General features: G+C 68.2%; 2 protein-coding genes across 3 annotated transcripts; one reads left to right on the top strand and one right to left on the bottom strand.

The window, feature by feature from the left end:
- Positions 1-582: 582 nt before the first annotated feature.
- Positions 583-11130, top strand: STAT2 (signal transducer and activator of transcription 2). Of its 2 annotated transcripts, XM_086870258.1 has the most exons (23): positions 583-704; positions 813-944; positions 1031-1181; positions 1263-1361; positions 1443-1535; positions 1622-1700; positions 1792-1877; positions 1950-2116; positions 2191-2349; positions 3392-3544; positions 3635-3655; positions 4538-4631; positions 4710-4766; positions 4843-4926; positions 4998-5096; positions 5938-6073; positions 6168-6217; positions 6792-6880; positions 6995-7131; positions 7200-7388; positions 7460-7517; positions 8055-8899; positions 9892-11130. In XM_086870258.1, the coding sequence occupies exons 2-23, from the start codon at positions 814-816 to the stop codon at positions 10023-10025; spliced, it is 3111 nt and encodes a 1036-aa protein (XP_086726384.1). In that variant the 5' UTR covers positions 583-704; position 813; the 3' UTR covers positions 10026-11130. The 2 variants fall into 2 exon arrangements, with proteins under 2 accessions (XP_086726384.1, XP_086726383.1); XM_086870257.1 differs by lacking the exon at positions 583-704 and having other exon boundaries at positions 814-944; positions 1968-2116.
- Positions 11015-14351, bottom strand: IL23A (interleukin 23 subunit alpha). Its single transcript, XM_086870379.1, has 4 exons — positions 13848-14351; positions 13113-13211; positions 12091-12216; positions 11015-11297 (listed from the first exon to the last, which is right to left on the bottom strand). The coding sequence occupies exons 1-4, from the start codon at positions 14016-14018 to the stop codon at positions 11157-11159; spliced, it is 537 nt and encodes a 178-aa protein (XP_086726505.1). The 5' UTR covers positions 14019-14351; the 3' UTR covers positions 11015-11156.
- Positions 14352-15293: the final 942 nt, after the last annotated feature.

Raw genomic sequence — 15293 nt, 5'->3', positions numbered from 1 at the left:
CCCCAGGACCATCCAGCACCGGGCAGGAGCAGTGGGACCCCCGGGATCACCCAGAACCGGGCAGGAGCAGTGGGACCCCCAGGACCACCCAGAACCGGGCAGGAGCAGTGGGACCCCCAGGACCACCCAGAACCGGGCAGGAGCTGAGGAACCCCCGGTACCACCCAGAACCGGGCAGGAGAACCCCCGGTACCACCCAGAACCGGGCAGGAGCAGTGGGACCCCCGGTACCACCCAGAACCGAGCAGGAGCACAGGGACCCCCGGTACCACCCAGAACCGGGCAGGAGCAGTGGGACCCCCGGTACCACCCAGAACCGGGCAGGAGCAGTGGGACCCCCGGTACCATCCAGAACCGGGCAGGAGCACAGGGACCCCCGGTACCACCCAGAACCGGGCAGGAGCAGTGGGACCCCCGGTACCACCCAGAACCGGGCAGGAGCAGTGGGACCCCCAGGACCACCCAGAACCGGGCAGGAGCAGAGGGACCCCCGGTACCACCCAGGACCGGGCAGGAGCAGTGGGACCCCCGGTACCACCCAGAACCGGGCAGGAGCAGTGGGACCCCCGGTACCACCCAGAACCGGGCAGGAGCAGTGGGACCCCCGGTACCATCCAGAACCGGGCAGGAGCACAGGGACCCCCGGTACCACCCAGAACCGGGCAGGAGCAGTGGCACCCCCGGGCCGCCCGTGCTGCAGGCAGGTACGGGGGGCTCAGCGCTGCCCAGCCGGGACACGCGGCTGTTTCTCGCCCTCCGCTCCTGCCGTGGCCGGGGGGTCCCGGGACGCCCCTGAGCCGCTGTCCCCCCAGCATGGCGCAGTGGCAGGAGGTGCAGAGCTTGGCCAACACCTACCTGGAGCAGGTGCACCAGCTGTACGCGGGCTCGGCGCTGCCCATGGCCGTGCGGCAGTGCTTGGCCGCCTGGATCGAGGACCAGAACTGGTAACGGGAGGGGCAATCCGGGGCTGGGGGCGGCACCGGGGGGGCACGGGCAGGGCCGTGGCGGTGCTGAGCCCCCGCTGCCGCAGGCGCCAGGCGGAGGAGCCGCTCTCCTCGCACGCCCCGATGCTGTTCCACTCCTTGCTGGTGCTGCTGGGCGAGCGCCTGGGCAGCCTGGGCTCGGGCTACGAGGATTTCATGCTGAAGCACAACCTGCGCAAAGCCCACCGCGACCTCCAGGTGCGCTGGGGAGCTTCGGGGGGAGCGCAGTGAGGAGGGGGCTCTCCTCGCCCCGCTGAGCCCCCCCAACCCTTTCCACAGGCCGAGTTCGCCAAGAAGCCGGAGAAATTCGCCAACCTGGTGGCCAACCTGCTGCAGGAGGAGCGGCGGATCCTGCGCCTGGGGCAGGCGGGGGGGCAGGTAGGGCAGGGCTGTGTCCCCCCCCCCCGCACCCCGAGGGGTCCCGAGCCGCTGCCCCCACAGCACCCCGTGTTTCCCTAGGGGGGCTCGGCCCCCGCGCCCAGCCCAGCCCCGGAGAGCCGCCGGGAGCAGCAGATCCAGCGGCGCTTGAGCGAGTTCCACACGGCCCTGCAGGTATCCCCCCCCTCACCACCACCCCGAGACCCCCGCCCAGCCCCCCGGGGGCTGCCCGGCCCCTCCTGACCCCGCTGTGCCCGCAGGAAGCCGACCGAGCCTTCAGGCACCTGGAGGATTTGCAGGATGCCTTTGACTTCTGCTACAAGGTGCACTACCAGCCAGGTGAGCCCCAGGCGGGGCAGATGGGGGGGTGGCACTGCCCTGCACCCCCTCCAGGCCCCCCGAGAGCCTGACCCCTCTCCCGTGCCCGCAGGGAGGGAGAGGAGCAGGGACCCCGAGTACAGGCAGGAGCTCCAAGCCCTCCAGGCCAAGCTGCAGAACCTGGACCGGCAGCGGCGGGTGAGGAGGGGGTCGGGGTGGCCGGGCTGGGTTTGGGGAGGGGGCCGTGAGCACCCCGAGCGCCCCCCTCAGACCCACATCTCCCCCCAGGAGGTGCTGGCTCAGATGCAGCAGCTCCTGGGGCGCAGCGAGACCCTGCAGGAGCTGCTGCGGGAGGAGCTGGGGGACTGGCGGGTGCGGCAGCAGCGCCTGTGCCTGGGGGGACCCGGCGACACCAACCTGCGCCCGCTGGAGACCTGGTAGGGCTGGGGGGGCTCGGGGGGCTCGGGGGGGCTGCCCCCAGACCCCTCTGAGCTGCCTGGCTCCCCCCCAGGTTCACGCAGCTGGGCCAGGGGCTGTTCCAGCTGCGGCAGCTGCTGCGGGCGCTGAGCGACCTGCGACAAAAGGTGACCTACGAGAGGGACCCGCTGGTGGCAGAGACGCCCCTGCTGGAGCAGCGGCTGCAGGAGCAGCTCACGCACCTGCTGGAGAGGTGTGGGGCGGGATCTGAAGGGCTGGGCCAGGGGGGAGGTCAGGAAAAGGTTCCTTCCCCCAGAGGGTGGCTGAGCGCTGGAACAGCTCCCCGGGAAAAGGTGACACTCCCGAGGCTGCCAGAGCTCCGGGATGGCGTTCCCAAGGCACAGGGTGGGATTTTGGGGTGGCCTGGAGCTGGGATCAATGATCCTGATGGGGTCTCTTGCTGTTTTGGATGTTCTGTAATTCAGGAGGTCAAGGGGTGTTTGCAAAACGCTCTCGGGTGTTGGGATTTAGGATTTTTGGGGATGTCCTGGGACTCACAGGTTGCTGTGGGCCCCTTCCCACCTCAAGGAGCATTTGGAGAACACTCTCAGGGACAGGGTGGGATTTTGGGGTGTCCTGTGCAGAACCTGGAGTTGGGATTTGATCCCTGTAGGTCCCTTCCAGCTCAGGATATTCCAGAATTCCAGGAGCCAGGGGGTGTTTGAACAACTCTCGGGTGTTGTGGGGGGACTTTTGGGGTGTCCATGGAGGGCCAGGAGTTGTTCTTGATCCTTGTGGGTCCCTTCCAGCTCAGGATATTCCAGAATTCCAGGAGCCAGGGAGTGTTTGAACATCTTTCAGGTGTTATGGGGGGCCAGGAGTTGTTCTTGATCCTTGTGGGTCCCTTCCAGCTCAGGATGTTCCAGAATCCCAGGGGTCAGGGAGTGTTTGGACAATGCTCTCAGGTCCTCAATGCTCTCAGCTGCTGGGATTTGGGAACTGGGGGAATTTTGGGCTTGTTCTGTGCCAGGCCAGGAGCTGGACTCGATGATCCTGATGTGCCCCTTCCAGCTGTGGCTATTCCACAGTTCTGTCGCTCAGGGAGCGTTTGGACAACACTCAAATGTTGGGATTTGGGACCGGGCAGGTTTTGGGGCTGTGCTGTACCGAGCCAGGAGTTGGATCATCCCCCTGGGCTCCCTCCAAATCGGGACATTCTGTCATTTTAGGAAGTGGGGGCAGCACGGGGGGGACAGGGGGGTCTCGGGGCAGCCCTGACCCCTCCTTTTCCCCAGCGCCTTCGTGGTGGAGCAGCAGCCCAGCACCCCCAACCCCAGCAAGCGCCCGCTCGTGCTCCGCACCGCCAGCAAGTTCTCGGCCCGCGCCCGCCTGCTCGTGCGGCTGCACGACCGCAACCACCACATGGAGGCCAAGATCCACATCGACAGGTGGGACCCCCCACCCCAGAGACCCCCCCCGTGTGTGCCCCACCGCCCGCGGGGGTCCCGCTGCCCCTGACACCCCCTTGTGTCTTGCAGGGACCCGCCCAGCATCAAAGGGTGAGAGCTGGGAGAGCGCTGGAGGCGGCAGCGGGGCTGTGACACAATCCTGGGGGTCCTGAAACCCCCCAGCTCCTGAGGGAGGGTCCTGAACCCCTCCCCCGCTCCTGAGGGAGGGTCCTGAACTCCCCCAGCTCCTGAGGGAGGGTCCTGAACCCCTCCCCCGCTCCTGAGGGAGGGTCCTGAACCCCTCCCCAACTCCTGAGGGAGGGTCCTGAACTCCCCCCAGCTCCTGAGGGAGGGTCCTGAACCCCTCCCCCGCTACTGAGGGAGGGTCCTGAACCCCCCCCCAGCTCCTGAGGGAGGGTCCTGAACCCCCCCCCTGCTCCTGAGGGAGGGTCCTGACCCACACCTGCAATCTTTGGGGGGGTCCTGACCCACACCTGCAATCCTTGGGGGGGGTCCTGACCCACACCTGCAATCCTTGGGTGGGTCCTGACCCACACCTGCAATCCTTGGGGGGGGTCCTGACCCACACCTGCAATCCTTGGGGGGGGTCCTGACCCACACCTGCAATCCTTGGGTGGGTCCTGACCCTCACTTTCAGTAGGGCTGCCTCCCCCAGGGGTGTCAATCCCCCCCACAGCCCCTCTGGGGACCCCCCAACCCCTGAGGGGTGTCTGAACCCCACCTGCCATCCCTGGGGGGGTCCTGACCCCCTTCTGCAGTAGAGCTGCCTCCCCTAGGGGTCTCGATCTCCCCCCCACAGCCCCTCTGGGGGTCCTGACCCTCCATCCTCAGCTGGGCTATGCCCTCTCCTGGGAGGGGGGGTCTTGGCCCCCACCCACAGCCCCTCCGGGGGTCCTGACCCCCCCACATGCACCCCCGTGTGCCCTCCCGGGGGTCCCGACCCCCCTCCCACCTCCTGTCTCTGCCCCTCAGGTTTCGCAGGTTCAACATCCTCACGTCGAGCAGCAAAACGCTCCTGGCCGGGGACAGTCCCCAGGAGGGGCTGGTCTGCGACTTCCAGTACCTCGTAGGGACCCCCAGATCCCCCCCGGGGCGGGGAGCAGGGTGAGGACCCCGCCCCGGGCTGACTCTGCCGTCCCCACAGACGCTGAAGGAGCAGAAGGACAGCAGGGCTGGCAAGGGCAAGGGCACCGGCGGCGAGGTGGGCGCGGGCCGGGGGCCGGGGGGGCTGCAGGGGGCCGTGGCCAGGCGGTGACCGCGGTGTCACCTCCTCGCAGGGTCCCCTGGTCGTGACGGAGGAGCTGCACCTCATCACCTTCACGCTGGCCTACGCCTACTGCGGGCTGGAGCTGGAGCTGGAGGTGAGGGCTGGGGGTGCTGGGGGGTTTGGGGGGGCTGGGGATGGCCAGCCTGACCCCTGTCCCCTCCCCAGACCACCACGCTGCCCTTCGTCATCATCTCCAACAACAACCAGTTCTCCAGCGCCTGGGCCTCCATCCTCTGGTTCAACATGCTCAGCTCTGACCCCAAGGCGAGCGGGACCCCCCGGCCCTGAGCCACCCCCGGTGCTCCCAGCCCTGTCACCCCTCCCCTCGTGTCCCCCTGGGCTGTCCCTTGTCCCATCCCTGTCCCTGCCCCTTGCCAAACCTCCGTCCTGCTGTCCTGTCCTGGCTGTCCCCTGTGCTCTGCCCCACCCCTGCACATCTCTGTCCCCTGCTGTCCCCTGCTCTGCTTCATGCCCTCGGTCCCTGTTGTCCCCTGCTGCATTTCCTTGTCCCTTGGTCCCTGTCCCACCCCTGTCCCCTGCCCTGGTGCATGTCCCATCCTTTGAACCTCATCCTCTGCCACTTATCCCCATCCCCGTCCTGTCCCTTGATCCCTGTCCCATCCCCTGCTCCCTGTCCCCTGCCCTGGTGAATGTCCTCATCCCTTGTCCCTGTCCCCTGCCCTGGTGAATGTCCTCATCCCTTGTCCCTGTCCCCTGCCATGTCTCTGTGGTCCCTGTCTTGTCCCCATCCCCTGGACACCACCCCTGCCACGTGTCCCCATCCCCTGGTCCCTTTCTGATCTTGTTCCCTGCTCCAGTGCATGTCCCCATCCCCTCCCTGTGTCCCCAATCCCCTCCTCATGTCCCTGTCCCCAATCCCCTCCTCATGTCCCTGTGTCCCCATCCCCTCCCCGTGTCCCTGTCCCCATTCCCTCCCCGTGTCCCTGTCCCCACTCACCCCATGTCCCCCCGTGTCCCCATCCTCTCCCCATGTCCCCATCCCCACTCACCCCATGTCCCCCCGTGTCCCCTCGTGTCCCCATCCCCTCCCCGTGTCCCCATCCCCACTCACCCCGTGTCCCCCCGTGTCCCCTCGTGTCCCCAGGCCCAGCAGTTCTTCTCCTCACCCCCGCCGGCCCCGTGGCCCCGGCTGGCTGAGGTGCTGAGCTGGCAGTTCCAGAGCGTGGCCGAGCGGGGCCTCAGCCAGGAAAACCTCCTCATGCTGGCCGAGAAACTCCTGGGTAAGGCTGGGGACACGGGGGGACACGGGGGGACACGGGGGGACACGGGGGGACACGGCTGCACTGGCCTCCCTCACCCCGCTCTCCCCTCAAGGCTCGAAGCCACCACCAGACAGCACCGTGGCCTGGCCCAAGTTCTCCAAGGTGAGTAGGGCCTGTCCCCTCTGTCCCCTCTGTCCCCATGGCCCTGTCCCAGCTGTCCCCTCATGGCCCTGTCCTGCCATGACCCTGTCCCCCTGTCCCTCTGTCCCCAGTCCTGCCCTGTCCCTCTGTCCCATCAGTCCCTGAGTGGCCCTGGCCTTCCACGACCCTGTTCCCTGCTGTGGCCTTGTCCTGTCATTCCCTCATGATCCTGTCCCCCTGTGTCCCTGTCCCTCATGTCCCCGTGTCTCTCACGTCCCCATTCCCCTGTCCCTCATGTCCCCCATGTCCCCATGTCCCTCATGTCCCTCCCATCCCCGTGTCCCCATGTCCCCCATGTCCCCATGTTCCTCATGTCCCCATGTCCCCCATGTCCCCCATGTCCCCCATGTCCCCCATGTCCCCATGTCCCTCCCATCCCCATGTCCCCCATGTCCCCCATGTCCCCATGTCCCCGTGTCCCCGTGTCCCCGTGTCCCCATGTCCCCATGTCCCCATGTCCCCATGTCCCCATGTCCCCGTGTCCCCATATCCCCCATGTCCCCATGTCCCCATGTCCCCATCCCCTCTCCCGCAGGACGGAGCCGCCGGTTTCTCCTTCTGGGCGTGGCTGGACGGGATCCTGGGGCTGCTGCAGGAGCACCTCAAGCAGCTCTGGAAGGACGGGTATGAGCAGGGCCGGGGGGCTGGGGAGGGGGCTGGGGAGGGGGCTGGGGAGGGGGCTGGGGAGGGGCTGGGGAGGGGCTGGGGGTCTGCAGGGGCTGACGGTGCCTCCCCCAGACTCATCCTGGGCTTCGTGAGCCGCAAGCAGGAGAAGAAGCTGCTCAAGTCCAAGCTCACGGGGACGTTCCTGCTGCGCTTCAGCGAGAGCGTCCTCGGCGGGGTCACCTTCACGTGGGTGGAGCACCACGAGAAAGGTGAGTGAGCCCCCCCAGGACCCCCCAGGAGCGCGGGGTGCAGCCCCTCACCCCTGTCCCCCCTGCAGGATCCCCCTCCTTCCACGCCGTGGATCCCTACACGGCCTCGGAGCTGGTGTCGCTGGCGCTGCCCGACATCATCCGCGACTACCAGATGATGATGGAGGAGAACATTCCAGAAAACCCCCTCAAGTACCTGTACCCCAACACCCCCCGGGACGAGGCTTTCGGGCCCTACTACAGCCAGAGGCAGGAGGGTACGGCCTGGCACGGCCTGGGACTGAGCTGGGGTCACACCTGACACCCCCTGAGCCCTTTTTGTCCCCAGGGAACCTGAGCGAGTCCAAGAAGTACCTGAACCGGCGCCTGATCCGCGTGTCCTCCAGGTGAGGGGCTGTGGGGACACCTGGGTCCCTCTGTGACCCTGGGGGATCCTTCCCTGACCCTGTGGGATCTTCTGACCCTGTGGGATCCTTCCATGACCTGTGGGATCCCCTGACCCTGTGGGATCCCTCTGTGACCCTGGGGGATCCTTCCCTGACCCTGGGGGATCCTTCCCTGACCCTGTGGGATCCCCTGACCCTGTGGGATCCTTCCATGACCTGTGGGATCCCCTGACCCTGTGGGATCCCTCTGTGACCCTGGGGGATCCCCTGACCCTGTGGGATCTCTCTGTGACCCTGGGGGATCTTCTGACCCTGTGGGATCCTTCCATGACCTGTGGGATCCCCTGACCCTGTGGGATCCCTCTGTGACCCTGGGGGATCCTTCCCTGACCCTGTGGGATCCCTCCATGACCCCGTGGGATCCCCTGATGCTGTGGGATCCCCTGACCCCGTGGGATCCCTCCATGACCCCGTGGGATCCCCTGACCCGATCCCCTGACCCCGTGGGATCCCCTGACCCGATCCCCTTGGCTCCAGGCAGCCCAGCAAGTGGCAGACAGAAGAGGAGCTGGTGGTGGCCACGGAGAACCTGGAGACGCTGCAGCTGCAGCCCGGAGGGCAGGGGACACAGCAGGCTGGTGGCCTGGCATTGCCACAGCCCCAGAGCTTGGGGACACCCCAGGTCACCCCTGGGAACCTGGGGACACCTCAGGGGGTGGCCACAAGCCCAGGGATACCGCAGGTCCCCCCTGGGAATGTGGGGACACCTCAGAGCGTGACCAGCAGGCTGGGGATAGCACAGGTGACACTGCCGGTCACCCCTGGGAACCTGGGGACACCTCAGGGGGTGGCCATGAGCCCAGGGACACTGCAGGTCACCCCTGGGAACCTGGGGACACCACAAGTGGTGGCCCTGAGGCCGGGGACCCTGCAGCCCATGGGCTTGGGGACGCTGCAACCACAGCCCCAGCGCTTGGGGACACCACAGGTGGGATCAGGCGTCCCCAACCTCCAGGGGACACTGCGGGTGGCACCGGGGGCCGTGCAGGCGCTGCCCGGGGGGGTGGGGATGCTGCAGGTGGGCTCAGGGGGCTCGGGGAGCCTGCAGCTGCTGCCGGGGGAGCAGGGGACAGTGGCTGCGGACACGGGGACGCTGCAGCCGGTGCCGGGGGCTGCGGAGCCACCGCCGCTCCCCGAGGAGCAGGGGACACTGCCACCGGAGCTGAGGGACCTGGAGCTGCTGCCGGGCAGCCAGGACATGCAGGAGCTGCTGCAGTCGCTGGAGGGGCCGGACCTGGGCTCGGGGACTCTGGAGACGCTGGAACTGGCGGAGCTGATGCCGAGCATGGAAACCTTGGAGGAGAATTTCCAGCTGAGCCCCGGTGAGCGTGGGGGCTGGGGTGGTGGGGACAGAGGTGTCCCCTGGGCTCTGAGCTGTCCCCTGGGCACAGAGCTGTCCCCTGGGCACAGAGGTCACCCCTGGGCACAGAGGTGTCCCCTGGGCACAGAGCTGTCCCCTGGGCACAGAGGTGTCCCCTGGGCACACTCTGGGTACTGAGCTGTCCCCTGGGCACCTCCCTGTCCCCTGGGCTCTGAGCTGTCCCCTGGGCTCTGAGCTGTCCCCTGGGCACAGAGGTGTCCCCTTGGCACAGAGCTGTCCCCTGGGCTCTGAGCTGTCCCCTGGGCACAGAGGTGTCCCCTGGGCACACTCTGGGCACTGAGCTGTCCCCTTGGCACAGAAGTGTCCCCTGGGCACTGGGCTGTCCCCTGGGCTCTGAGCTGTCCCCTGGGCACAGAGGTGTCCCCTTGGCACAGAGCTGTCCCCTGGGCTCTGAGCTGTCCCCTGGGCACAGAGGTGTCCCCTTGGCACAGAGCTGTCCCCTGGGCTCTGAGCTGTCCCCTGGGCACAGAGGTGTCCCCTGGGCACACTCTGGGCACTGAGCTGTCCCCTTGGCACAGAAGTGTCCCCTGGGCACTGAGCTGTCCCCTGGGCACACTCTGGGTACTGAGCTGTCCCCTGGGCACCTCCCTGTCCCCTTGGCACTGAGCTGTCCCCTGGGCACAGAGCTGTCCCCTGGGCTCTGAGCTGTCCCCTGTCACCTCCCTGTCCCCTTGGCACTGAGCTGTCCCCTGGGCACAGAGCTGTCCCCTGGACACAGAGGTGTCCCCTGGGCTCTGAGCTGTCCCCTGGGCACAGAGGTGTCCCTTTGGCACTGAGGTGTCCCCTGGGCACAGAAGTGTCCCCTGGGCATCTCCCTGTCCCCTGGGCATCTCCCTGTCCCCTGTCATCTCCCTGTCCCCTGTCACCTCCCTGTCCCCTGGGCACACTCTGGGCACTGAGCTGTCCCCTGTCACCTCCCTGTCCCCACCCCAGGCAGCGCCGCTCTCCTGGACCACCACGACCCGTTCCTGCCGCAGTCCGAGGAGCTGGCCCTGCCCGCCGCCCCCTCCCTCTTCTCCTCCACCGACTTTCCCCCGCTCCACATCGACGCCAGCGACTTCCAGTGACCCCTCCCTGCAAATAAACACCTTTCCCACCCCCCTCCCTGTAAATAAACCCCTTTCCACCCCATCCCCACAAATAAACCCCTTCCCACCCCCCTCCCTGTAAATAAACCCCTTCCCACCCCCTCCCCACAAATAAACCCCTTTCCCCCCCCTCCTTGCAAATAAACACCTTTCCCACCCCCCTCCCTGTAAATAAACCCCTTCCCACCCCCTCCCCACAAATAAACCCCTTTCCCACCCCCTCCCCACAAATAAACCCCTTTCCCACCCCCTCCCCGTAAATAAACCCCTTTCTCACCCCCCTCCCCACAAATAAACCCCTTTCCCACCCCCTCCCCACAAATAAACCCCTTTCCCACTCCCCTCCCCATAAATAAACCCCTTCCCACCCCCTCCCCATAAATAAACCCCTTTCCCACCCCCTCCCTGTAAATAAACCCCTTCCCCACCCCCTCCCTGTAAATAAACCCCTTTCCCACCCCCTCCCCACAAATAAACCCCTTCCCACCCCCTCCCTGTAAATAAACCCCTTCCCACCCCCTCCCCACAAATAAACCCCTTCCCACCCCCTCCCCGCAAATAAACCCCTTCCCCACCCCCTCTCTGTAAATAAACCCCTTTCCCACCCCCTCCCTGCAAATAAACCCCTTTCCCACCCCCTCCCCACAAATAAACCCCTTTCACACCCCCTCCCTGTAAATAAACCCCTTTCCCACCCCCCTCCCCACAAATAAACCCCTTCCCACCTCCTCCCCATAAATAAACCCCTTTCCCACCCCCTCCCCGCAAATAAACCCCTTCCCACCCCCTCCCTGTAAATAAACCCCTTTCCCACCCCCCTCCCCACAAATAAACCCCTTTCCCACCCCCCTCCCCACAAATAAACCCCTTCCCACCCCCTCCCTGTAAATAAACCCCTTCCCCACCCCCTCCCCATAAATAAACCCCTTTCCCACCCCCCTGGCCGCGCTGCCCCTTGCGCCGCTTGCTCGTCTCCGTCGGAGCTTTATTAGAAACTCATAAATACCCGAGATAAAAAATACCCGAGATAAATAGGGGGAATAAACACATCATAAATAGCCCCTCGGCGAGGGGGAATAAATAAGGGCTGGGGGGCGGTGTCCGGAGGGCTCAGCGGGCGCTGTGGTTGAAGACGCGGCTGATGACGGCGGCGAAGGAGCGGAGCCGCTTCAGCGCCAGGTGCCGCGCCAGGTGCCGCGCCCAGACCGCGGTGGGAGCCAGGGGGTGCCGGGGGGGGCGGCCGTGCCCCTCCTGCGGGGGGACAGCGCGGTCAGGGGGTGCTGAGGGGCGCCTGGGCCCCCCCCCGGGATCCCTGTGAGCCCCCCGGGGATCTCTGCGAGCCCCCGGGAATCCCTGTGAGCCCCCGGCATCCCTCCCTGTGAGCCCCCGGGCATCCCTGTGAGCCCCCAGGATCCCTGCGAGCCCCCCGGGATCCCTGTGAGCCCCCGGCATCCCTCCCTGTGAGCCCCCGGCATCCCTCCCTGCGAGCCCCCGGCATCCCTGTGAGCCCCCGGGCATCCCTGTGAGCCCCCGGGCATCCCTGTGAGCCCCCGGGAATCCCTGTGAGCCCCCCGGCATCCCTGTGAGCCCCCGGGATCCCTGTGAGCCCCCCGGCATCCCTGTGAGCCCCCCGGCATCCCTGTGAGCCCCCCGGCATCCCTGTGAGCCCCCCCCGGCATCCCTGCGAGCCCCCGGGCATCCCTGCGAGCCCCCGGGATCCCTGTGAGCCCCCCGGCATCCCTGTGAGCCCCCCGGCATCCCTGTGAGCCCCCGGCATCCCTGTGAGCCCCCCGGCATCCCTGTGAGCCCCCCCCGGCATCCCTGCGAGCCCCCCCCGGCATCCCTGCGAGCCCCCGGGCATCCCTGCGAGCCCCCGGGATCCCTGTGAGCCCCCCGGCATCCCTGTGAGCCCCCCGGCATCCCTGCGAGCCCCCCCCGGCATCCCTGCGAGCCCCCGGGCATCCCTGCGAGCCCCCAGGATCCCTGTGAGCCCCCGGCATCCCTGCGAGCCCCCCGGGAATCCCTGTGAGCCCCGGTTCCTCACCTGGACGTGGCGCAGCAGCTGCTCCATCGTGGTCTCCAGCTGGGGCTGGGGCTGGTCCTGGAAGATGTCGGAGCCCAGAAGGTCCCGGTAGTGCTGGAGCGCCTGGTGGATCCGCTGCAGGCAGCGCTGCGGGGAGCGGGGGGTGAGATGGGGGTCCGGGACCCCCCCCAGCGGCACCCCGGGACCCCCGGGCACTGGTGGGAACCGCAGGCATCGCTGGGACCCCTCTGGGACCTCCAAACGCATCCTCAGCATCCCTGGGACCCTCAGACATCCCTGGGGCCTCCCAAGCGCATCTTCCAGCATCCCTGGGACCCCTCTGAGACCCCCCAGGTGCATCCCTGGGACCCCTCTGGGACCCCCCCGGTGCATCCCTGGGACCCCTCTGAGACCCCCCCGGTGCATCCCTGGGACCCCTCTGAGACCCCCCCGGTGCATCCCTGGGACCCCTCTGAGACCCCCCCGGTGCATCCCTGGGACCCCTCTGAGACCCCCCAGGTGCATCCCTGGGACCCCTCTGAGACCCCCCAGGTGCATCCCTGGGACCCCTCTGAGACCCCCCAGGTGCATCCCTGGGACCCCTCTGAGACCCCCCCGGTGCATCCCTGGGACCCCTCTGAGACCCCCCAGGTGCATCCCTGGGACCCCTCTGGGACCCCCCAGGTGCATCCCTGGGACCCCTCTGGGACCCCCCAGGTGCATCCCTGGGACCCCTCTGAGACCCCCCAGGTGCATCCCTGGGACCCCCAGGCACCCCCGAGAGCCCCGGGTGCATCTTCAGCATCCTTGGGAACTCCCGGCACATTCCACAACATCCCCGGGACTCAGAGCATCCTTTGGAGCCCCCCAGACATGTCTGAGAGCCCCTGGGACCCCCAGACATCCTTGGGAACCCCGGGCAAACCCCTGGGACCCCCAGGGACACCTGGGGTGCCCAAGCGAACCCCCCAGCTTCTCTGCCCCCGCGCCGGGACCCCCGCAGCCCCCCTCGGTCCCCCCGGCTGCCCCCGGTCCCCCGGTACCGTGTTGTTGGTCTCCAGCGTCAGGGGGTCACAGGCGTCGCTGCAGCGGATCCGGGGGGGCCAATTCTGGGGGTCCTCCTCCAGCAGCTGCATTCCGTCCTGGAGCGGGGATCGGGGGGGTCCCCACGTGTCCCGGCACCGCCGGGGGGACCCCGAACCTCCGGTCCAACCCCGGCCGCGATGTGCCCGCTCCTCCCGGTGCTCCCGGCCGAGCCCCCGGTACCCCCGGCTGAACCCCCGGTACCCCCGACTGAACCCCCCGGTACCCCGACCGAACCCCCGGTACCCCCGGCCGAACCCCCGGTACCCCCGACCGAACCCCCGGTACCCCCGACTGAACCCCCCGGTACCCCCGACTGAACCCCCCCGGTACCCCCGGCCGAGCCCCCCGGTACCCCCGACTGGACCCCCCGGTACCCCCGACTGAACCCCCCGGTACCCCGGCCGAACCCCCGTTACCCCCGAGTGAACCCCCCGGTACCCCCGGCCGAACCCCCCGGTACCCCCGGCCGAGCCCCCGTTATCCCCGGCCGAACCCCCGGTACCCCGGCCGAACCCCCGGTACCCCCGGCCGAACCCCGGTACCCCCGGCCGAACCCCCGGTACCCCCGGCCGAACCCCCCGGTACCCTCGACTGAACCCCCCGGTACCCCGGCCGAGCCCCCGGTACCCCCGGCCGAGCCCCCGGTACCCCCGGCCGAGCCCCCGGTACCCCGGCCGAGCCCCCGAGCTCACCAGCGCCGAGGGCGGCTCTTTGACGGCCGCCAGCAGCCGCGACAGCTCCCGGGAGAGGATCCTGCAGGCGGCCCAGTCCGGGCGGCGGAGCGGGACCGGGGCCGGTGCCGGTGCCGCGGGAGGCGGCAGCAGCAGAGCCAGGAGGAGGCAGAGGCGGCGGAGCGGAGCCATCGCAGGTCGGTGTGTGCCGCCACCGGCGCCGCCACCGGGCTCTTATGGGGCGGCGGCAGGTGGGGAATCCCGGGGCAGGTGGCTCCCGCCCCTGCGACATCGCCGCCGCCTCCCCTCGAAAGCAGAACCGATACCGGGCCGGGGTCCCCGGGCTGAGCCCCGCCGCACCGGGACGGGCTGGGATGGGGTGGGACGGGCAGGAAAACCCGGGGCAGTTCCTGACGGGATGGGAGGCACCGGCAGTGGCACCGACATCCACACGCACCGGCACCGGCACCGGCACCGGCACCGGCACCGGCACCGACACCGACACCGACATCCACACACACCGGCACCGGCACCGGCACCGACACCGGCACCGGCACCGGCACCGACATCCACACACACCGGCAGCGGCCCCGACATCCACACACACCGGCACCGGCACCGGGGCACCAGCACCGGCAGCGGCACCGACATCCACACACACCGGCACCGGCACCGGCACCGGCACCGGCACCGGCACCGACATCCACACACACCGGCACCGGCACCGGCACCGGGGCGCCCCCTCGCTCCACCTGCGCGGCCCCGGTGCGAGCCCCGCGGCGGGGTCACCTCGGTGGATCCCCGGTGTGTCCCAGCCGGTGTTGTGCGGGTGTCCCCTCGCTGTCCCCTCGCTGTCCCCTCGCTGTCCCCTCGGTCACCGGGCCGTGCAATCCCGGCGGCTCCGGTCCCCGGCGCTTCCCGCTCCGCCCGCCGGGGCTGCCCCCGGCCTTCCCCGGGCACCGCGGGCACCGGGGAACGGGGATGGCACCGGGCGGGGACACTGCCGGGAGTTTGGGACACTCGGGGATCTCGTGGGACACCGAGGGGACACCGAGGGACATTGAGGGACATTGAGGGACACTGAGGGGACCCCATGGGACACTGAGGGGACCCCATGGGACATTGAGTGACCCCCACTAGACACTGAGGGACACTGAGGGACACTGAGGGGACACCGAGGGACATTGAGGGACATTGAGTGACACCGAGGGGACCCCATGGGACACTGAGGGACACTGAGGGGACACCGAGGGGACACCGAGGGACATTGAGGGGACACCGAGGGGACATTGAGTGACACCGAGGGGACCCCATGGGACACTGAGGGACACGGAGGGACATTGAGGGGACCCCATGGGACACCGAGGGACATTGAGGGGACACCGAGGGGACATTGAGGGACACTGAGGAACATTTGGGACTCATTGGAACTCAATGAGGTGCCAGGGGACCCCGTGGGACACTGAG

This window comes from Cyanistes caeruleus, chromosome 32 (assembly GCF_971803275.1).
Source record: "Cyanistes caeruleus chromosome 32, bCyaCae1.hap1.1, whole genome shotgun sequence".
In the NCBI taxonomy this organism is placed as follows: Eukaryota; Metazoa; Chordata; class Aves; order Passeriformes; family Paridae; genus Cyanistes; species Cyanistes caeruleus.
This window is presented reverse-complemented; position numbering and strand designations above follow the sequence as displayed.